Source organism: Electrona antarctica (assembly GCF_951216825.1).
Source record: "Electrona antarctica genome assembly, chromosome: 23".
Taxonomy (NCBI): domain Eukaryota; kingdom Metazoa; phylum Chordata; class Actinopteri; order Myctophiformes; family Myctophidae; genus Electrona; species Electrona antarctica.
The window spans coordinates 7,803,697-7,826,882 of NC_136804.1; the positions used below are offsets into that span (position 1 = coordinate 7,803,697).

At 45.2% G+C, this 23,186-nt stretch overlaps 1 protein-coding gene across 1 annotated transcript in view; it reads left to right on the top strand.

Annotated features, from left to right (window-relative positions):
* Positions 1-23,186, top strand: part of dock4b (dedicator of cytokinesis 4b) — a 275,073-nt gene that overhangs the window by 98,093 nt on the left and 153,794 nt on the right. The window contains exons 8-11 of the mRNA XM_079494185.1: positions 4,285-4,436; positions 17,129-17,210; positions 19,370-19,430; positions 19,617-19,749. Of these exons, the coding sequence (XP_079350311.1) occupies positions 4,285-4,436; positions 17,129-17,210; positions 19,370-19,430; positions 19,617-19,749 (428 nt within the window). The remainder of the gene's footprint in view (positions 1-4,284; positions 4,437-17,128; positions 17,211-19,369; positions 19,431-19,616; positions 19,750-23,186) is intronic.

The following is a 23,186-nucleotide window of genomic DNA, read 5'->3' on the forward strand; positions in this document are numbered from 1 at the left end:
ATAGATCCTGTATAGGAATCTTGTTCTTTGGTTGACCTTTTTGATTACGTTGGTGGCCATTTTTTTCACCGGAAAGATTTGCCTCCAGGATGGAACCTAATTTCATCTTTTCGTGTGATAATATTGTCACCAACTCAAACCAAGAAGCCATCTGCCTTGCTAAGATTGCTATTTGATCCAAAGAGAATGGATTCAGTTTTTCCCATGTGTAAAGGTTCAGAGCTGAGGGCATTTTCAACCTGCAGTTTGTTCCTGTCTGAGATCAGCAGTGCAGAGTCATCTGCGAACAGGTTGCAGTCACAAGCTGATGTCATGTCGTTTACATATATTAGGAACAGTACAGTCCCTAGTATGCTTCCTTGTGGAGCTCCACAAGGAAGTGGAAGTTCCGTTAACCTCCACCATCTGTTCTCTCCCCTCCAGGTAGGATTGCATCCAGCTCACTGATGTGCTTTCAAAACCAATTGCTTTTAGCGTGTTAACCAGTATGGAGTGGTTCACGGTGTCAAAAGCCTTTTGGAGGTCCAGCATGACCATGATGCAGTATTTGCATCTACCTCGTGTTTGATGTGGTCGCTCAAATAGAGGAGGCATGTGTCAGTGGAGTGGGATGTTCTGAAGCCAGATTGGATTTTTTTTTGTGTCAAGATACTTTTCAACCTGTTCATAGACTATTTTTTCCATCACTTGTTACTTTGGCAAGTTTGAAATCCTGAGGGATCGACTAGTGTGCTCTTGAGCTCATCGGACCAATCCAGACTCTCTAATTCTTGGTTAAAGGCCTCACTCTAGACTGGGTTTTGAGGTCCCTGGATGTGACTGTTTTGTGGCAGCCAGTCTTTAGTTTTATTTTTTTGCGGGTAGAGAATATCATAAAATGGTCCTGCATTGTGTGTGTGTGTGTGTGTGTGTGTGCGTGTGTGTGTGTGTTTGCGTGTGCGTGTGCGTGTGCGTGTACGTGTGCGTGCGTGTGCGTGCGCATATGCAGTGTTTCATTCGACAAATTAATTATGTGCTTTATTATGTCCGTTCAGAAGGAAAACAAATTCAGGTGGGTCACCAATTGCATCCAGTCAGGAGATAGAACCCATTTATAGGCTGCAATGTTTGTTCCAATTCAAAGTTTGGTCTGTTTTTTGGTCTCCTTTTCTTTTCTTTTTGTTCATTACTTCCAATTTCACTTGTTTATCTTGAGTTCCCTCTCCTGATTGGATGAAATTGGTATCGCAACCTGAAAATGTCTTTTCCATTTACTTAAAAGCTGCAGAGACGAGGGGAGACCCCTGAGCAAAATGCTCTATATAGCAATGATATCTATCAGAATATAGACAGAGCTATTAACAGAGAAATGTCACTTAACACCACCTTTATCAGTTGTATGCTCAGAATAATAAAATATAGACTCAAACGTGCCATCCTCCTGACAGCAAATCCCGTCAAATTGGAGGTTTTATTACTGGTGTTTGACAGGAGAAGTCCCAAGTTGACTGCTGTTCCGCTGAGCTGAAGACACTATAAATTGGTCCCTTTTCTTTCTGAGACCGTGTAATGGGACGTGAAGGCTCAAATTGCCCCGGGATTCAGCAGCCAACCACCACCTGCTGAGGGTTCTCTCAGGCCTTTTAGAGGATTCGGGATTTAAGTGGATTTGGTGTCGTATTTCATTGCCCCCACAATCTCATTTGATTTCACTTCCACATGCTCTTTGCCATTATACCCGCGCGCTCCTTGCACACAGAGTAGCATTACCATTAAGCTTCATGTAGTATTTACGCCGCACGTGCTGCAAATCCTTTACACTCTATTCAAATGGTTTCGGGCTATGGGATATGAGTCATATCAAATCGGTATCGGCAGATGCTCAAAATCAAATGATCGGAATCGGATCGGGAGAAAAAAACCAACTAGATATGACATTTGTCATATCATGACAAGACAATACAATTGAAGCTGATAAATGATCTTTATACATTTCTCCTTTTTAAATGGTGATTTATGGTCATACAGTACAATACACAACTAGATAAAGTGCCCCTCAGGGCCAGGCCAGGTCAGGTTGTGGCCTCCTGGTGGCGCTATAGAGCGTCGCAGTCCCGCCCCCTACCATGGACCAGGAAATGATTATCCGTTCATTTTCCTCATAGACATTTCAGAAAGTATTTATTTAAAGACGTTTACGCCGCGGACAAAGCCAACTCGAGTCGTGACAAATCATGACAACAAACACAATTTTTTGGGCCGAACAAATAATTAGAAAGAAGAAAAAAACGGCAGGTTACAACACTTTTTTTGTTGTTTTTCTTCTTTGTAATTATTTGTGTTGTCATGAGTTGTCACGACTCGAGTTGGCTTTGTCCGCGGCGTAACCGTCTTTAAATAAATACTTTTCGAAATGTCTATGGGAAAAATGCATTGGGATTCATTTCCTGGTCCATGGTAGGGTGCGGGACTGCGACGCTCTATAATAGGCCAATGTGAAAAGGGTGCCATTTCTTCTTACACCTTGGATGGCAATTGGATGATTTGAGGCATTTTGTTCCAAAAATGTGTTTTGCAAAAATACACCTGTTTGTGGCACTATAACAGGCCAATGTGTGACGGCCCTGCCCCCTCTGCCTCACTGTAGGCTAGCCGGCAGCCTGGGTGATTAGGGCAGAGTGGAGCAGGCCGTCAGGCCAACTGTGTACACCTGAGAGGGGTGTGGTTTGGGAGAGTATATAAGGGCCTCTCCTTCCATGCTCTCAAGCCAGCTCTCTTACCTTCCTTTCAAGCAGTTGCACACCTTCTACAACACTCACACACAGCACACTCCATACATCCATACACTGCATACATGGCTGATTACTGACATTGTCACATCTCATACCAGTTTATGTGATTATTGCCTAACTTATTTTAATTTAGAATAATAAATATATAATATAAAAGGTTTGCCTTGTGTGTGGACTCCCTTTTTGTCATGTATTGCCCTAGAGCAGGGGTTCTCAACGTTTTTGGCCGGGGACCCCCGAAAATGCTTTGGCAATGTCTCGGGACCCCCGTTATTGTAGCAATTGACTGCTACAATAACCTTAATAATATAGACAATACACCATAAATATACCAGATATAATCATTAGGGAAGGTGTATGCATGTACTGTGTACTATATGTAAACTCTTCATTTCCATTTTCCAGCCATTCAGTTGCAAAAAAAAAAGAAAAAAAAGAAAACCTTTTTATTTTATTTATTATTTTTTTATTTGGGGACCCCCCAAAATAATTTGGCGACCCCCCGAGGGGTCGCGACCCACGGGTTGAGAACCCCTGCCCTAGAGTGCATGACAGGGTGGGATATATTCATAGATATATATAAACTCTAGATAGCTCACCCGCGCTGTTGGCCAATGGAGAGCGACGTCGTTACGTGGCGGCCATCTTACCTCGGGCCACATAACATTGTGTCTATGGGGCATGTACTCTTAAATGACCATAACTTGCTAAATTTTCAACCGATTTTCAAACGGTTTGGTTTGTTATAAACGTCAGAGATGTCCGCATACTTATATGCTTTTATACGACGTTCATATAAAAAAATTAAGCAGATAAGCGTCCTGAATCATAGCCACGTTGACAACGTTTGTAATAAACCAACCCGTTTGTAAATCCGTCAAGATTTGAGCGAGTTATGACTGTTTCTGTTTGAGCTGCCATTGAACATACTGTACTGTAGCCCCGAAGTAAGATGGCTGCCGGGTGAACGACGTCAGAAACTCCGCCTTGAGCCATCTAGAGTTTATATATATCTATGGATATATTCCTCAGCCTAGTAGGAAAGTGTGTGAAAGATTTCACGTAAATTGCACGCTGCGTTCATGATTTGTGGCTTTTTGTTCAAAACGGGGCCAATCCTGCAAACTTTGAAAGCCAATGTTATTAGCATGGAATATGAAATATCAGCCCTATATACATTTCATCCATTTGAAAATAGCCGATATACAAGCTCACAATGTGTCACGATGTGACGCATTGTGAGCTTGCAGATCTACATTTTTCAAATGATTGAAAACTTTAAATGGGACAAATTTCTGCATAATGAGTATACTTTCTACTTTTGGTACTTTTAAGCACATTTTCATACCAATACTGTACTTTTACTCGAGTAAATGTTGAATTCCGGACTTTTACTTGTATTTCTACATTGCAGTATTGATACTTTTACTTAAGCAAAACAGTTGCATACATTTCCCACCACTGATGAAGTAAACCCTATGGTCTCCTCTCCTGTCCCCGCGTGGTGCTACAGATGGAACATCGGCATCGCAAGAAGGACATCCCGGCCCCAGCTAGCACCCACCACCTCTTCGTCCACATGAAGAGTCTGATGAGTGCCAACCTGGGCGAGGAACTCGAGGTCTTCTTCCACATCTATGATGGACGAGAGAACCGTCCGCTCAGGTGCCAAAACAAGCTTCTTAATTGCTTTAATCCTTCTCGTGGCATTTGCAGCATTTATGTGTCTAAATAGCCTGGTGATCAATAGCCACGCTTGAATTGCTTTCATCCTAATACGTCCAACCGTCTGGACAGGAGTTGCTGGTTCCTGGTGCCGGCGTTAGAGATAGAATCATTTAACTTTTCTGAGAATCATGTTTTTGGCCACAGTGGACCGCCAAACGCAAGTTTGACACCTCTGGCTTAAGTGGCTAACTATACTTAAACCCTATATACCGTGGCAGCGGTGGCCGAACGGATTGCGGAGCGGTCTTGATACCGGAAGGTCGCCAGTTCGAATCAGCGGTCCGACACGTTAAAATTACCACAGCTGAAGTGCCCTTGAACAAGGCATTGAACCACTACGATGAAATGTTCTATGAGCAGGGCCTGGCTGGAAACAAGTTCTTGAGCTTAGCCCAGATACCCTGGGTAAATATAGTAATCATTTAATTTAATTTAATTTAATTTAATTTCACCAGGGGTATTCAATTGGCGGCCCGCGGGCCAAATGCAGCCTGTGTTGTGTGTGTGTGTGTGTGTGTGTGTGTGTGTATATGTTCCTGCTCAGTACTGTGCACGTCTTCGTGTTTGAGCACAAAATGCATTTTGAGAAGCCACAAATTGTCGTGCTTCGCGCGCACACTGTGTGGCCCCCCACACACACACAATCATTCTACAGTTGTGGCCCCCGACCTAATCTAGTTGAACACCCCTGCTATATACTGTTGACCGTTGACCAGGGTCCCCCAGGGGTCTATACTTGGCCCTATTTTCCCTCTACAGTGGTGTAGAGTCCACTACACCATTCATTTTCTGTGCTGAAAATAGCAGTAAAGTGTCCGCCCACCACTGCAGAGTCTGGGGGTTCGAATCCACCGCAGTGCATCTCACTTCGTTGCGAGTGTACGGACACCATTGGCCGGTGTTTCGGGGGAGGGAAGCCGGGGTATCTCATGTGAGATACAGTTGGAGGCCAACGATATTGTCCTTTTCTTTTTGCCGAGGTTTGCGTGATCTGCGCAAAAGGTCAGTTAACCCATTTTGGGCGGGAACCCCTTTTGGTGTTTTAAACATTATGTTATAATTTAGCTATTGAAAAATAGCAGATCTACAAGCTCATAGCGCGCCACCGAGTGGCGCGCTACGAGCTTGTAGGTCTGCTATTTTTGAAAAATCGTGAAAATATTTATTTCAGAAAACTGGAGGATTTAGAAGGATTTTTTTTTAATTTTGAGGTCAGGCCTAAATGGGTCAAATGATAAGGGACAATATCGGTGGCACCCAACTGTACCAGTCTCTGCACGGCACCAAGTCGCTGTTAGAAGCTGAAGTGGTATTCATGGTGATGTGTCGGCAGAGGGAGGTTGTTACTGTGTTTTTCAGCTGTATTAAGTGGGCGAGGCCCTATGCTGTTTTTCTCAAAGCCTGTGTCCTTGGGAGTCCGCTGTTCACACACCACAGTGCTCATTAGATACACGTCATGCTTTATGTGCGCGCACACACATACACACACACACACACACACACACACCCAAACATGCACTCGCCCACAGACACTAATTCCACATGCATACAGACAACGCACACATATCAAGCAAGGCGGCTCGTGAGGTAGACATTACGCACGCACGCACGCACGCACGCACGCACGCACGGACGCACGGACGCACGCACGCACGGACGCACGCACGCACACGTGTACAGAGTACAGACTGTGCACGGTGCGTGTGTACACACTCACCCTTGATGGTTTCACGATTCAAAGGGCAGAAATTCCATTTGATCTCTCGGACATACAAAAACTGTACATATATCGGTCTGCTATTTTTGAAAACATAAAAAAAAAATGAAAGTGAGAGTGGTTAATTCGTTGGTTTAACAGTATACATATTTATCCCAAGGCAAGTATTAACACAAGCTTGTGACTAAACAATTACTTTGAACTTTTCTGAGTGTTTACTGTACCTGGCCTTCATGTTGTATCGCATGCATCCATGCATGCCGGCGGCTCCCTCAGAAATATCCTAGGCTCTGTCTGTCTGTCTGTCTGTCTGTCTGTCTGTCTGTCTGTCTGTCTGTCTGTCTGTCTGTTCCGTGCACACTGCCAGTATAGACCAAGGATGTACATTTCCCTGAATTAAATCCCTGAGAAAATTAATTATTCCATGGTAAGAAAAATAAATGATCTCGTCCGGACGAGATATTATCTTTTCCGGACGAGATAATATCTTGTCCGGACGAGATATTATCTTGTCCGGACGAGATAATATCTTGTCCGGACAGGATAATATCTCGTCCGGACGAGATAATATATTGTACAAGATATTATGTCGTCCGGACGAGATATTATCTTGTCCGGACGAGATCATTTATTTTTCTTACCATGGCCACTCAGGGGATTTGTAATTCCACGTCGAGTGGAAACCTTGCATGTCCAAAACTGTTGCTGTTCAGATAATGGGAAAAATAACCTATGCGGTCATCCTGTTCCAATGGGTCCAATGGAGTTAGTATTTAGTCACAAGCTCTTGTCTTCATACGTTTCATTTGTTCAATATTTATAAAACCCATAGACTGACTTGACCACTTAAAGGTATATTCAGTGATTTCACTTAATTCAAATATCACTTATTTTTTCTTCGTTTTTGGATAATCCTCCCTACTATAAAGTGTGCTGACCATATAAGGAGTTCCTCCCTGTCCCCAGTGAGCCCCTGGGGTAAAAAACCCCTAGTTTCGGTTTGGGCCTTGGGTGGCAAAGCCTTCATCCAATAAGGATGAGAGGGGCCTTCCTCCAATCATGATCGAGTGGGGCGGGCCTTGGTGCACGTGCTGTTGGTCTGTTGTACTTCCCTCACTGCAGAGCGCGTGCATGTGCACATCTTGTTACCGGGGCGGACCGTTTTTTTTTCCAAATCACCCAAATCACTGAATGCTACTTTTGCCGGGGAATTTTTCATAATGAAGGCGCTGGAGTGCCACGCAGATGAGGCAGAATTTACTCTGAAAAGCCTTCCATTACCCCCCAAAACCGGGTGGTATCATTTTCCATGACTACCTCGTGCTACCTCGTCTGATCTCTCTTCAGAAGCGTTAATATTCCAAACGAGATGCTTGAGTACGTCAGAAATGAGGACAAGAGCGTTGCCGTTCTGATCAAAACCATGGAGAGCGACGCAGATTTAGAGATAATAGACAGTTTTGTCGGGGCCGTAAACAAGGAAGTGAGCGGCTGCACGCATGTGCCAAACATGTCCGAGAGCGCTGCCTAGAAAATAGATTTTAGCGATCCGGTTTTATACCATTAAAATGTCTGGACGTCTGGGACCTCCTACGGGTGTAATTATGAAGACGCGCAGGGACGTCTTGGGTACAAAAGCTGGTGTGAAATCGCTATAAGCCCGGGCGTCTTGGGGCTACATTGCTTTAGTGAATGTACAGTACATATTCGATGGAGAAGCGAGAATGTGGCTCTTAACCCCTCAATACAGTAGGTGACTAAATAGCACATGAGCGAGAGAAGCGCGGCTTACTATTTATACCTCCGTTGCGCACAGACCTGTCCGCCTGCTGTTCGTATGAGCGGCATGTGGAGGAGGCGAGAAGGACGGAGCAGATGATGGAGAGGGAAAGAAGTAGAGCGAGAATGGAGTTCATGAACAGATAACGCTCACACACCTCCCCTCATACACACACACACACACACACACACAATGTGCACTCTTACATGTTGCATGTAAGAGTGCACATTGTGTGTGTGTATGGCACGCGCGCACACACACACGCACACGCACGCACGCACACACACACACACACACACACACACACACACACACACACACACACACACACACAGTATGCTGTATAGGTGTGTCACTGGCGCCCACAATTAGCCCACACTCTTACATGTTGCATGTAAGAGTGCACATTGTGTGTGTGTATGGCACGCGCGCGCGCGCACACACACACGCACACGCACACGCACACGCACACGCACACACACACAGTATGCTGTATAGGTGCGTCACTGGCGCCCACAATTAGAGAGGTTCTATTTGAGCCTCCTCTCTCGGCTCCTTTTAAGTCGGGTGATAATGAACGTAATTTACTGTGCCTTTTCCCAGCATGCATTTAGCCTTGAACGAAGGAGGTTGATTAGAAAGCAACAGTATCGTCTTCATTTCTACTCCACTTTGCTCTCTCTCCCTCCCTCCCACGGTTTGGATTTCTGTTTTTCCTCCACTCGCTCTCTCGCTCTCACTTTAAAGGTGTGCGAGAACCGTTATCATGGAATTGAAGCAAGGCTGTCTGAGTGTTGCCATCTGTTTGAAGTACATTTTCGGCCACCGCTGTGGCCGAACGGATTGCGGAGCGGTCTTGATACCGGAAGGTCGCCAGTTCGAATCAGCGGTCCGACATGTTAAAATTACCACCGCTGAAGTGCCCTTGAACAAGGCATTGAACCACTACGATGAAATGTTCTATGAGCAGGGCCTGGCTGGAAACAAGTTCTTGAGCTTAGCCCAGATACCCTGGGTAAATATAGTAATCATTTCATTTCATTTCATTTCTCTGCTGTGTGCACTGTAGACAGTGCCTGCTGTGTTGTGGGGTCGCTGTGGAAAGCCGTATCCAGTCTAAAGCCCACCATGCACAGCGTCTCTTTCTGTCTTTCTTTTGGGGGGCTGGGTACCCCAAAATTAAACCAAAATACCCCTATTTTTTCCGGGCCCTGAAATGTTGTCTACCCCGGGGGTCCCTACTACTTACTGTAAATTCGTCTCGAGTACTTGCCCTAGCCTCGACGACCTTACAGTCGTATGCATAGGCTCAACTTATGTAACTTAACATTGTATGTATAGACAGACATAGCACTCTATATTGTATTCACATTCATTATATAGATATTCCACTGTTAGGTTCTTAACGTATGATTCATGATGACTGTTGTTATGTATTAGTTTGTTTGTTTTGAGGGGCGCTGGTGCTTTTGTCCCCTCACGTCTCCTATTTTCCCTTGACAATGAAAGGAGAAATGAGGTCATATGTGCCTCAAATATGACATTTGTGGCAACACAAACATTAAATGCCATTGACAATGAAGGGAACATTTACGTCATATGTAGACGAGCAAATCGGCTAACCAATCACATGTATAATGATAAGAGCGCCCCTCAGTTCTCACGGGTGTGATTTCTTTGTTCTTGGATTTCGCTCTGGATTAAGAGCGTCTGCTAAATGTCTAAATTGTAAATTGTAAGTATGACACTAAGCCAAGGGGAGATGGGTGTCGATCCGGGAACCTCCTGAGTCCCAAGCAAGGACATGTATAGCTCAACTCAGCATGTGTTATAAATATCCCCACGGACCCCACACCACTGTTAGGTCCTGTTACAGGACTTTAATAACGAATACAAAACAACACAGTTTTACAGTGTATATTAGGGTCAAAATGGCGGTCCGAGGCCTAATTAAACAGGTTGAGAGTCACTGAATGTCTGGCTACATTCCATATAGAAAAGTCACTCAGACAGTGCAGATGAAACCCAGTGATGATGACATACAGCAAGGTGCTAACAGCAGGTAACGGATAAGACTGATGTCTCCCCTTGGTAGTGGGGAGGACTAGAAAAATGCAGGAGAAATGGACTGTAAAACACTCTCGTAAAGACCCCAACAAATCAATAAACACTCATCAGCCGCAGAAGTGTGCGTACACGCGCACGTGCATGTGCGCACGTGCATGTGCGCACATGCACGTGCGCACGCGCACACACAAACGGCCATGTGCTCTCCTTGCCGCCGGTCACGTACAAAGACGCGCGTTTTCTCATCGCTGTTCATTTCGTTTCCAATCTCGGTTAATTACTTTTCTACCAGCTGTGAAGAGAAAGGCCGTCTTAATCCTCTGCCATTGTGTCTGCACGTTTCGCTGTGTGTGTGTGTGTGTGTGTGTGTCTGTGTGTGCGTGTGCGTGTGCGTGTGCGTGTGCGTGTGTGTGTGTGTGTGTGTGTGTGTGTGTGTGTGTGTGTGTGTGTGTGTGTGTGTGTGTGTGTGTGTTGTGTGCGTGCGTGCGTGCGTGTGTGTGTGTGTCCACATGGTGCGCTGATGGAACAGCTTGTCTCCTACAGTACCGCGATGCTCTCTTCAAGTTGAATCTACTACTGGCATGTGGCCAACGTCGTCTCATTGTCTGCACACACACACACACACACACACACACACACACACACACACACACACACACACACACACACACACACAGACACACGCCTCTCATCTCAGTACCCATCCAGCACCAGCACTAGCAGACCCCTTTCAGAATAGCGGCTTCTTTGTGTTCAATAAAGGCCCCCTGTCTGGCTGCTCATATACACTACATACTGTACACTACACATGTGCACGCACGCACACACACCCACGCACACCCACACACACCCACACACACCCACACCAGCTGTCTCTTCCATCCCTTGAAGTAATGGCTTCCCTCCACATTCTATTTGCCTCTAACAAGACCGGCCATGGTTGAGTGGCGACGTGTGTGTATGCGCGCTATTGCCGGCTGTGTGCAATGGTGAAAATTCTGTGTGACCTGTCAGAGGTTATGGGTGTGTGTATGTGTGTAATGATGAAAACCCAGAATGTCCGGTCAGAGGGTGTGTGTGCGTGCGTGCACGCTGTACTCTGGCCTCCCTCGCTCGTCCCCGTCACAGTGAGGGAGCGGATGCCCGCGATACACCCTCTGTCCAACCCGGTGACTTCTTGCAGTCCATTAAGGAGCAATTTTCCTCCCGTCGTACTGTGTTCCTCTCCACGAGGGAGAGTGTGCGTGCGTGCGTGCGTGCGTGCGTGCGTGCGTGCGTGCGTGCGTGCGTGCGTGCGTGCGTGCGTGCGTGCGTGCGTGCGTGCGTGCGTGCGTGCGTGCGTGCGTGCGTGCGTGCGTGCGTGCGTGCGTGCGTGCGCTGGCAGGGAGGTACTTCCACTCTCCAGTCCTTCACACGCCGGTCACTTTTAGTCTAAACCCCCCCCCCCCCCTCTCCTGTTGGCAGTGGTGCACCGGCTCCTAATGCAATTATCGATATTGTAGGAGAGACTGCATGGGGGTGGTGGGGAGGAGGGGGTCCAGCCATTCATGTTATGTTAATGCAGTGACAGAGAAAGATAGAGTCCCACCGGTCGGGGGGGGGGGGGGGGGGGGGGGGGGGGGGTGGAGAGATGCGCACACATGAGATGTGTGCGCGTATGCGCTTGTGCGTTGGTGCGTGCGCGTGTACAAGCGAGAAGAGCAGAGCGGGAGAATGGAAAAAAGGACATAATTGCAGGAGAGAGAAACAGAGAATGATGGGTAAACAGATTGAGAGAGAGAGACGGAGTCAGATGGAAGATGGAAGGAGCACCAGATGCCCTTGTGTGTCAGTGTTTGCTGGATGGGGGTGAGGAGGGGGGGGTCTGTTAATTGAGGTTTCAACAATGCCACATTAATTAGTAGTCGGGAATGAGCGCGCGAGCGCCACTCTCTCATGCTTAACCCATTTAGGCCTGACCTCAAAATTAAAAAAAAATCTTCTAAATCCTCCAGTTTTCTGACATAAATATTTTCACGATTTTTCAAAAATAGCAGACCTACAAGCTCGTAGCGCGCCACTCGGTGGCACGCTATGAGCTTGTAGATCTGCTATATTTCAATAGCTAAATTATAACAATGTTTAAAACACCAAAAGGGGTTCCCGCCCAAAATGGGTTAATGCATAGGAATCTATCTCCGTAATGGCCATATGAACGTTCTGGAAGCATCCGGAGGCAAGTCTTAATGAACAACCTCAGTATATACAGCTCAAATCAAATGAGAGGCCGAGCGATCGCAACTAGCTCATTCCCTGATTCTCAACCCTTCTTTTATTTTTTCAAGGACCCACAGATTGAGATGCCATTATTTTAAAGGGATCGTGACATAAAAAAAAGGTTTTTGTTAAAACATATATATATATTATGTTTTTTTGTTTTGTTTTCCGAGCTATATTGCACCCAAAAATACTGAACTTTTAACTTTCAGTAGATTTCCTATGGACTGGGGTTTTCTGGCTCAAACAAGTGCTGTGATTTGCCTGTGGACTGTGAGGTAAGAGTCCACAAATTCCATATATGACATAGGAATTTGCCAGCAGATGTCACTGTTGAGGGATTTTGCCTGTTTTCATTGTAGCTCAAAAGCCTTCAGAACACACAGAGAAAACCCCAGACCACAGAAGATCCATTGAATGTTCAAAGTTCAGGTTGTGTAGGTGTAATTAACCCATTTTGGGCGGGAACCCCTTTTGGTGTTTTAAACATGTTATAATTTAGCTATTGAAAAATAGCAGATCTACAAGCTCGTAGCGCGCCACCGAGTGGCGCGCTACGAGCTTGTAGGTCTGCTATTTTTGAAAAATCGTTAAAATGTGCCTCAAATCTAAACATTAATTTAATTTAAGTCAGGCCTGAATGGGTTAAGGTCATAATAAAAAAAATAAATTAAAATTAAAGCCATGAAACCTTTAAGAAAGCGTATGCAGCCGGAGGTTACGCGACACCGTCGGCGAACATCCTTCACACATTCTATTGTTGTTATGACATTGTTTTCATTGTGCGTCACTTGACACTTGTCACACTTGAGAACCGCAGTGGTATATAGAGTATAGGCTATTGTCTGCCATACAATAATCTGTAACATATCATAAACGTTAAACACAGTACGTATATAATTGTGAAGGAGTATAAGTGCACTCGGCTTCTTAATGCCCCCTTTTCACAGCCAGACGGAATTGTGCTCAAACCATGACAGGCTGGCCATTTTTTTAAACTGAAACACACAGCATCTTTTAATAAGCCTTTAACGGGATTGTTTAACCCATTGAGACCTGGAACGCATCCATGTCACGTTAGCGTTTAACCACATTAACCATTAACCCATTTTGGGGCGGGAACCCCTTTTGGTGTTTTAAACATTGTTATAATTTAGCTATTGAAAAATAGCAGATCTACAAGCTCATAGCGCGCCACCAAGTGGCGCGCTATGAACTTGTAGGTCTGCTATTTTTGAAAAATCGTTAAAATGTGCCTCAAATCTTTCCGAAAATTGTCATGATTTAGAAAACCTTTTTTTTTTAATTTCGACGTCAGGCTTGAATGGGTTAATGACTCCCGGACGATTATGAAAACCATAGAAATCCATGTTTAGCTGTATGCGGTATTAAATAAAAGTTCCTCTTATTATTGGCGTCATTTAACATCTGTTAGGGCCATAACAAGGGCTTTCAATGACAACATCAACCAGCAGCATTCAGTGTAATGTTGTGAATTTGTTGCCGTCCATCCCGCTTGTCCCCACAGGGTCCGTCCCTTTTGTTTTGCTAGCATTCCATGTCGTTTTAAGCCTGTAAAAAGTGCACAGTGTTAATTTTACTCCGAACGCTTGCAAATGGACCCTTACTTGTCTTGTAACTCTTGAGAGTGTGCCAATGGACCCTTACTTGTCTTGTAACTCTTGAGAGTGTGCAAATGGAACCAAACGGACCCTTATGGGTCCGTTTGGTTCCATTTGCACACCCCTCAGAGTTAAATGAATCCTCACGTTTTCACGGTGTGTCTGTGAACTGGCTGCCATTGGCTCATTGGTGTGGGGCGCTGGTGCATTATGAGGCTTTCCCTCTGCTTATCACTGGACTGTGAAAGTCACCTAACCGGATTAGCCCGCGGCTCGCCTGCCTGGATGAGACGGGCCCAGCAGGAGGCCTCCGCACACACTGCCTCACTTTGAGAGAGAGAGTGTGTGTGTGTGTGTGTGTGTGTGTGTGTGTGTGTGTGTGTGTGTGTGTGTGTGTGTGTGTGTGTGTGTGTGTGTGTGTGTGTGTGTGTGTGTGTGTGTGTGTGTGTGTGTGTGTGTGTGTGTGTGTGTGTGTGTGTGTGTCTCTGTGTGCGTGATGTGATGTGTGTCTCTGTGTGCGTGTGTGAACTGGAATGACTAACTACTACAAAAGTTCCCACAAGTATAGTCGAATTTGAGAAACCACCATTGTGAGGACAATGGTCCTGCAGGTCCTCACAAGACAAATGGTTGTTTTATGCAAATAGATATTCATAATAAAATATGGTATGCTTACAATTGCGAACATATATATTCAGGTTACTGATAAGGTTATGATTAGGCATTTAGAGGTGTGCTGGCATTGTGCACTGACAATAGGCGATTTACAAGCTCACAACTGCTTTATGGTTACTAATTGCAAAAGAAATGGCAAAAAATGCCATTCGTGAAATTGTGGTGCTAAAAATGTTGATGTCCTCTCAAGTATAGTAGTATACATGTGTGAGTGTGTCTAAAAGTTATGAAGGAAAGAGAGAGGAACAGAGAGGGCCAGTCAGAGTTCTAAAGAGAATGAAACAAAGAGAGCGATAGAATTAACAGAGTCAGAGGAGAGGAAGCGGAGAATACAAAGAGACCTAAAAGGCAATCAATGTCGGTCCTCCTTTTTCCCATCACTCTTGCACGCACGCACACACGCACGCACAAGTTCACTTTCTCTCTCTCATTCAAATTTCAAATTCAGACAAGCTTCATGGGCATAAGAAGCATTATTCTCATAATTGCCAAAGCACTAATGACACATGACATGATACAAACATACTACATGTCATATAACAGACAATACAAACAAGATAAGGAAAACAAAAACAGACATTTCTTTAAACCAAACCATTGTCCCTAATTTTGTGGCAGGCTGCTATATATTTTTCTGGCAACCATGATGAACGTTGGGCTTTCTCACCTAATAAGTCATGGGCAAGCTTCCTTGGACAGAGTTGTCAAAATCTGTGTTTTTGTTATTTTTGTCTGACCGTAGTGAGAGCACAGCTTGTCTTCTCACTCTGGGCGGCTATGCTTGTCTCTGCCGTTCAGGCTGTGCTCACTGAATCTGTACGTTGTTAAGGTTTTTCTCAGTTGGTCATCAGTCACCGTGGCCACATATTTTGCTACAGTGTACTGTCTATTTAGGGCCAGATAGCAATAGAGTTTACTTTGGTCCTTTGTTGCACGTGTGCTCACACTCCCACACCCCTGCGTGAGTTGTTATCTGAGGAGCATCGCGACACATTGTATGGGGGGGTATGTTAGTATGTACTATTTTAGGTGGGTATTGTTTAATTTCACAATAGGGGGGGCCACAACCAGAGGCTATAACTATTTGGTGTTCCTCGACATGGAAAAAAGGTTTCCTGGTTTAACACAGGGGTTCTCAACCCGTGGGTCGCCAAATGTTTCGCGAGACACGGCCAAAGCATTTCCTGGGGGTCCCCAGCCAAAAACGTTGAGAACCCCTGGTTGAACAGACGGACTGCTTGCTACAGTATCTGGGTTATATTTTGACCAGGAGCAGTTTAAAACACTTTCCCTGCCAGGATTAATTAATTAATTAATTCACCTCGTATTGCCATGATTTTCACTCGTTCAACCCTTACTTTGAGGGGTCCAAAACCTGCGACCGGATGTTACAAATATTACTACTACTGTGTGTGTGTCGTATGTAGGATGTGTAGGATCACAATGTCGGCTATGGGCAGTGGAATCAACCTTGTTTTGACCAGAAATTGGAAATTAAGGTGATTGAAGGTGCACGAGAAATTCAAGATAGCGAGCTTGTTGACATCTTCAGCTAGCGACCCAATGCTAATGTGAGTAGCATCTCGACTCGATCGATCAAAAGCACTATAAAAGACCAATTGGCGTGAACCTACGCTAATGGCGGTGGGCCAGACTAACGCAAATGACGCGAATTCACACTAATGCCGTGTTCCGAGTTAATACATGTACTGGAGCCCAGGGGCCTTGTTTGATCAGGGCCACTGGCTATCATAATAGATCAATCAAAAATATAGGCCTCATGTTGCCGAGTGACTCACTCACTTCAATTATTGTTATTCACATCTACCAAGTTGAACTGCCCTGGGTGTTGTGCCCTCACCTTCTTAAATGAATGGCCCAAGAAGTGATTTTCTTTTTTCTAATATTGTTCTTTTTTTTTTTAATAACCAAAGGGTCCATTTGGTTCGGTGTGTACCCTAGCTGAGTTACAAATGGAAAACATCACGCTGATTTGAGTAGTTCTTCTGTTTGTCTCTCTTGTTTATTTCTCCAGTCCTGGTGTTCCTTCTTCCAGTGTTTCTCTCTCACTCTCCTTTACTTCTCACTCTCTCCTTCCTATTGTCTCTTTGCATCGTTTTAAGAATCTGTCTTTCTTCGTGTGTGACCTTTTTTGCTGTTTGAAGCTCCAATGAGTCACCCCCCCCCCCCCCCCCCCCCCCCCCCCCACACACACACACACAGTTCAGAGTCTGACATTCAGTGAATTTAGCCCCACTTGTGTTCATCTAATTCTTGCTATGCTCCTGCAAACAATGCATTTGATTCAGTTGTTTAATAAATGACCTTTCCCCCTATCGTGTCGAACCACACTCATCTCTGTGCTCGCCCTTCCCTCCTCTCTCTATTTCTCTCTCTCTCTCTCTCTCTCTCTCTCTCTCTCTCTCTCTCTCTCTCTCTCTCTCTCTCTCTCTCTCTCTCTCTCTCTCTCTCTCTCTCTCTCTCTCTCTCTCTCTGTGTCTCTCTCCTGCAGTGAAAGGTTCTTTGTCAGGCTGAATAAGAGCGGAGTCCCCAAGTCACCGGAGAAGACAGAGAGACAATGCACACTCTTTGTGGTGAGACTTAAGCTCTGTGTACACAAGCACTGTCAATGGGAACCGCTGGGTCAGCCAGCCATAAGTTGACATCAAACTATATACATTTGTCATCACAGACAGTAACAGGATATAGGTATACTGTAGATGGAATCCAGGCAGAAACGGAGGCCGAATTGTTCTCAGAAATACAAAAGAAAAAGAAGACACGAAACAAAATAATAATAATACAAGATACAGTATATATTATGTTTTCATCATAAAGCCCTATAGGGTGTCAACCAAAAGTAGTGAAAATAGCCGCTCTACAAGCTCACACTGTGTCACATCGCTATTTTCACTATTTCTGAAGCATTCGTAACATTTCCTGAACATCTTCGCAAAAGGTTCTTTAAACCCGGATAAAACCATCAGCATAATGCGACGCGGTAGCATACAGTATGAACAGTGTAACGGCCATTATTATTGTGAATGATATTAAGCTGAAGACAGCTGTGGCCAGATTTGACTGAGAGCCTGCCATCGTGCAAATTCCAGCTTTTCACCAGAGGAGAAAACCCTTTTTTTTTTTTTTTTTTTTCAAAATGAGTTAATAGCACAGGCAGACTCTTCACATACTAGAGCATGTCTGAAATAAGTTTCAGAGCTGAAATCGACATGTAAATATGAAATAAATGCCCAAACATGTAGCTAGGTGTAATGTTAGAGACCACAGAAGTGAACCTTTCAAGCCTGTTTTCTCAACTCGCTGTTTTCTGCAAGACAATACTCTATAAGCCATATCTCCAAAACTGGTGGGTCAAACTGAACAACCAATATGTCAATTTGAAGCTATGATTCCCTGCTTTCATATGGCATGAAAAAACGAAAATTAAAAAAAATCCAATGGCAGTCCCTCAGTCAAATTTAGTCACACTGCTGTATATGTTTTTATTATATTCATTTTTATTAGGTTTTTTATAGACATGACAAACAAGACATACATGACAATGACACATGCACCAGACTATGTAATGTATAATAAACGATTGAATGCAAAGCTGTATATTATCCCACTTTTATTTCGTGGCTACTTAGGATTGCAATTAACTTTGCGACGTAAACAGAGGCACAGCGGCCGCCCGCTATCGACTAATAGCAGACCGCAGAATGTAATTGACCAATCAGGATCGAGCATTGAACCAAGCCGTGTAATAAGCACACAGTAATAACATTGTCCTCGCCCCAAAGTCCTCTTTAGTTAACCCTTGGCATGAATGCACCTTAGGCTATAGACACACACACACACACACACACACACACACACACACACACACACACACACACACACACACACACACACACACACACACACACACCGTGTTCTGTTATATCTAGCTGAGTGGGTTCAGAGCACTGTTGGTTTCTACATGGAAACTAAATGAAAACTAAGCTATGATGACTAAAAGTAAGACTAAATATATCGACAATTCCGTCAAAAAAATTAAAACTAGACTAAACTGTTGGGAAGGGACTGGACAAAAGATCCAGTATAAGTAAGACACAAGTCATTTTACAATTGGTTGCATGTTGAAAATAGCAAATCTACAAGCTAACAACGCGTGTAAAATCAGCCATTATGACGGCATCAAGGCCCGCCAAATGCATTTTAGTCGACTAAATCAACTGTAGATTTAGTCGACTAAAATCCTAGATCCTAAAACTAGACTAACACTAAAACACTGGTTCAGAGTAGGGCTGCAATTATCAATTATTGTCTTACCGATTTTTCTATCAGTTTCTTTATCGATTAATCATTCCATTAATAAATACATATATACAATAATGTATATGTCAATGAATCAATGATACAATTTTATTTATATAATAATAAGACCTGATGATCATGTTTTAGGGTGGACAAAAATCATGGCACTCCATCTTTAATATTACTTGTAGCTTGGCTGTTTTAGCTGGGGGTTCCTTTGTTAGTTGTTTTTGGAAGGATTTTAATGACATGCCCCAAATAGGGATTGGTTTTTAATCAATTATTTTATAACATTTTCAATTTATTTTCTTTTCTTTTATTGATTAGTCCAACTGCTGCACCCCTGTTGCACTTCTACATTTGGTACTTTTAAGTATGTTTCGATGACAGTTACACTACAATACTAAAATACTGCTCTGTGTGCTTCATTCAGGATCTTGGAAGCAGTGATCTGAGGAAGGACGTTTACATCGTTGTGCACATCATACGAATAGGTACGAGACGACACATTGTTATTGTTATGTTGATTGTTATTCCACAGAGAGAGTTCATGGATTTTCTCTTTGCCTTTTAATACGGAAAGGGGTTTTGATCGTGTGCGTGTGTGTGTGTGTGTGTGTGTGTGTGTGTGTGTGCGTGTGCGTGTGCGTGTGTGTGTGTGTGCTTGTGCGTGTATGCAGGGAGGATGGGTGCCGGGGAGAAGAAGAATGTGTGTAGCGCCCAGTACAGGAGGCCATTTGGCTGCGCTGTGGTCAGCATCGCGGACCTCCTCACAGTCGACTCCAAGGAGGACCACCACCTCAAAGTTTATGCGTAAGTCTGACCAGCTGATTGTTGACCTGATTGTTTGCCACAACTCTGGATATTTCAGCTAGTTCACAACGGTCGGTCTCTCCTCGTCCACTGTGCCTCGAGAACAACAGGTTGGGAATCTGCTGCCTGCGGTGCGGTAGAAGAGTTGCCAAGCTATTTTTCGCCATGTGTTCAAGAGACCTGGAAATAGAACACTGGCATAACTGGCACACTTGTTGGGCGGTTCTTTTAGCCTTAGCATCGCAATAACAACAATGGCGACGGCTATAGACAAGATTGATTTAAAGTGCAACTTAGAAATGTGAACAGCACGCTGCTTTGAAGGCATTCATTCAAAGGGGAGATTTTCTTTTCTCGTTTTTAGGAAGACAAAAGTCAAAAGAAAATAAATTTGGCGGATACGTTGGTCTCTTCTAGTGACTGGTTAGCAGAAATCTAATCATTATTGCTCTAAGGCAACGTCATGAATGTTTTTCCATAAATAGTTATAGTAAATAGTCAATAGTCAACAAGCGCATAGCGCACCACATTGCTGTGATTTTTTTGGGCGGGGGATGGGACATTTTTAAAAGGGTATCTTTGAAAAACAAAGAAGGGTCCCGCACACTGTCAGAAAACTTGCAAAAAATGTTGCTCTTTATTCAACGTTTCGGTCTATTCGACCTTCATCAGGACAGACAATACAGGACACAATAACCACCAAACATTTATAGACCACACCCCCAGTAAGACGGTCATGGAGATGCAGGTCATTGGCTGCACAGATAACCAGAACCCTTAAGACACTCCCCTCAAAACCATATTGGACCCACCCTAAATAGAGAAAAGGTGTATGCAATCCCATAACACAAAATACAACAATTCATCAGGGTCAGGGCATCACTCAAGAGCAAAGGATCATATGACAGTGTAAGTCATCCAGGTCTTCAATATCTAAAAGACAAGACCTGCATCTCCATGACATGGGGGTGTGGTCTATAAATGTTTGGTGGTTATTGTGTCCTGTATTGTCTGTCCTGGTGAAGGTCGAATAGACCGAAACGTTGAATAAAGAGCAACATTTTTTGCAAGTTTTCTGACAGTGTGTGGGACCCTTCTTTGTTTTTCAAAGATACCCTTTTAAGTATGCTTTATTGCCCTACGCACCTGTCAATAGCCTTGAGGTGTGCATCGGCCTTTTGCTAAAAAGGGGTGGGACATTTTGAAAGAAATGTGTAAATGACTAAATGGCCAGAATGTGGACACCAGGTTGAAAGTGATTAAGATAGAAATTGAGATGAACAGGATGACAGCTCTGTCTGCTATTGTGAAAATGCTGCAAACACCGTGTAACTGTGTCAACTCCTCCCGACGGAAAAAACATTGCGTATAAATCATACTCGCCATAATCAAGGGCAGGCAGCACGCTGCATGGAACAATGCCAAGCCCCAAAGCTACTATTCCTTCGCTAGATTAGAGTAACACCATTTTTCGAGCCTGCACTTTTTTTGTTAGTTTTTAACCCATTCAGGGTTGACATAGAAATTTAAAAAAAAAGTTTTCTAAATCATGACAATTTTCTGAAAGATTTGAGGCACATTTTAACGATTTTTCAAAAATAGCAGACCTACAAGTTCATAGCGCGCCACTCGGTGGCGAGCTATGAGCTTGTAGATCTGCTATTTTTCAATAGCTAAAGTATAACATAATGTATGTAACCACCAAAAGGGGTTCCTGCTCAAAATGGGTTAAATTCTACTCCAGTAGGTCAGCGTAGTACTTCTCCAAACAGCAGGGAGAGCACTCTGGTCTGCTATCCTGTTGGGGGACACAGAGGGATGCCGTCGACACAGTTGCCTGACCTAAATTACATCTGGACTGTCCCAGATGGACAAATAAACCCAGAAACATTAGTTATAATAGCCTTTATTTATTTGTGTGTTTGTTTGTTTCTTTTATATAGCGTCATTTGTTTAGTTTTTGTAAAGCATCTTTGAGTGTCTAGAAACTATGTATTTTAGTATTATTGTCTCCACCAGGCCGAAGGCATGGGGAGAGAGTATGTTTTGCACTCCGTCCGCCCGTCCGTCCGTGTGAACACATTTTCTAATATTACTCCTTCAGATTTTATCCAAATTTCACGCGAATCGGTACACATGCTCTACATAGTCATGTGATCAAGACGCGTTTGTTTGATTTCTCATAATCCACCTTCATTGCCTACGATTGGCTTCTAAACCTTTCAGGAGTAGCCCGCTTTGTACCCGTTTTGTACAAATTGCCACAATTACTCAACGCAGCGTCCGATTGCGGTGAAACTGTGCATGCATATTCCCACTAGGCGGAGGAAGAAATGCCACTCAGTTTTCAAATCAGCCTCATGGTGGCGCTACAACAGGCCAAGCCGCGACACACACACACACACACACACACACACACACACACACACACACACACACACACACACACACACACACACACACACACACACACACACACACACACAAGTGCCCCTTCCCCTATGGAACTGTACGAACCGAGGGGCCATTGATTTTGTCAACAGTTCTCCCTCCCTATACTATCGCTTCCCTGAAGTCCAATTACAGCTGGAAATACGTTTCCCCGTGTTCTCCACTCAGGGTCCGGGGTCCCCCAGCTGTCCTTGCAGGGGGATCCAGGGTCCGGGGTCCCCCAGCTGTCCTTGCAGGGGGATCCAGGGTCCGGGGTCCCCCAGCTGTCCTTGCAGGGGGATCCAGGGTCCGGGGTCCCCCAGCTGTCCTTGCAGGGGGATCCAGGGTCCGGGGTCCCCCAGCTGTCCTTGCAGGGGGATCCAGGGTCCGGGGTCCCCCAGCTGTCCTTGCAGGGGGATCCAGGGTCCGGGGTCCCCCAGCTGTCCTTGCAGGGGGATCCAGGGTCCGGGGTCCCCCAGCTGTCCTTGCAGGGGGATCCAGGGTCCGGGGTCCCCCAGCTGTCCTTGCAGGGGGATCCAGGGTCCGGGGTCCCCCAGCTGTCCTTGCAGGGGGATCCAGGGTCCGGGGTCCCCCAGCTGTCCTTGCAGGGGGATCCAGGGTCCGGGGTCCCCCAGCTGTCCTTGCAGGGGGATCCAGGGTCCGGGGTCCCCCAGCTGTCCTTGCAGGGGGATCCAGGGTCCGGGGTCCCCCAGCTGTCCTTGCAGGGGGATCCAGGGTCCGGGGTCCCCCAGCTGTCCTTGCAGGGGGATCCAGGGTCCGGGGTCCCCCAGCTGTCCTTGCAGGGGGATCCAGGGTCCGGGGTCCCCCAGCTGTCCTTGCAGGGGGATCCAGGGTCCGGGGTCCCCCAGCTGTCCTTGCAGGGGGATCCAGGGTCCGGGGTCCCCCAGCTGTCCTTGCAGGGGGATCCAGGGTCCGGGGTCCCCCAGCTGTCCTTGCAGGGGGATCCAGGGTCCGGGGTCCCCCAGCTGTCCTTGCAGGGGGATCCA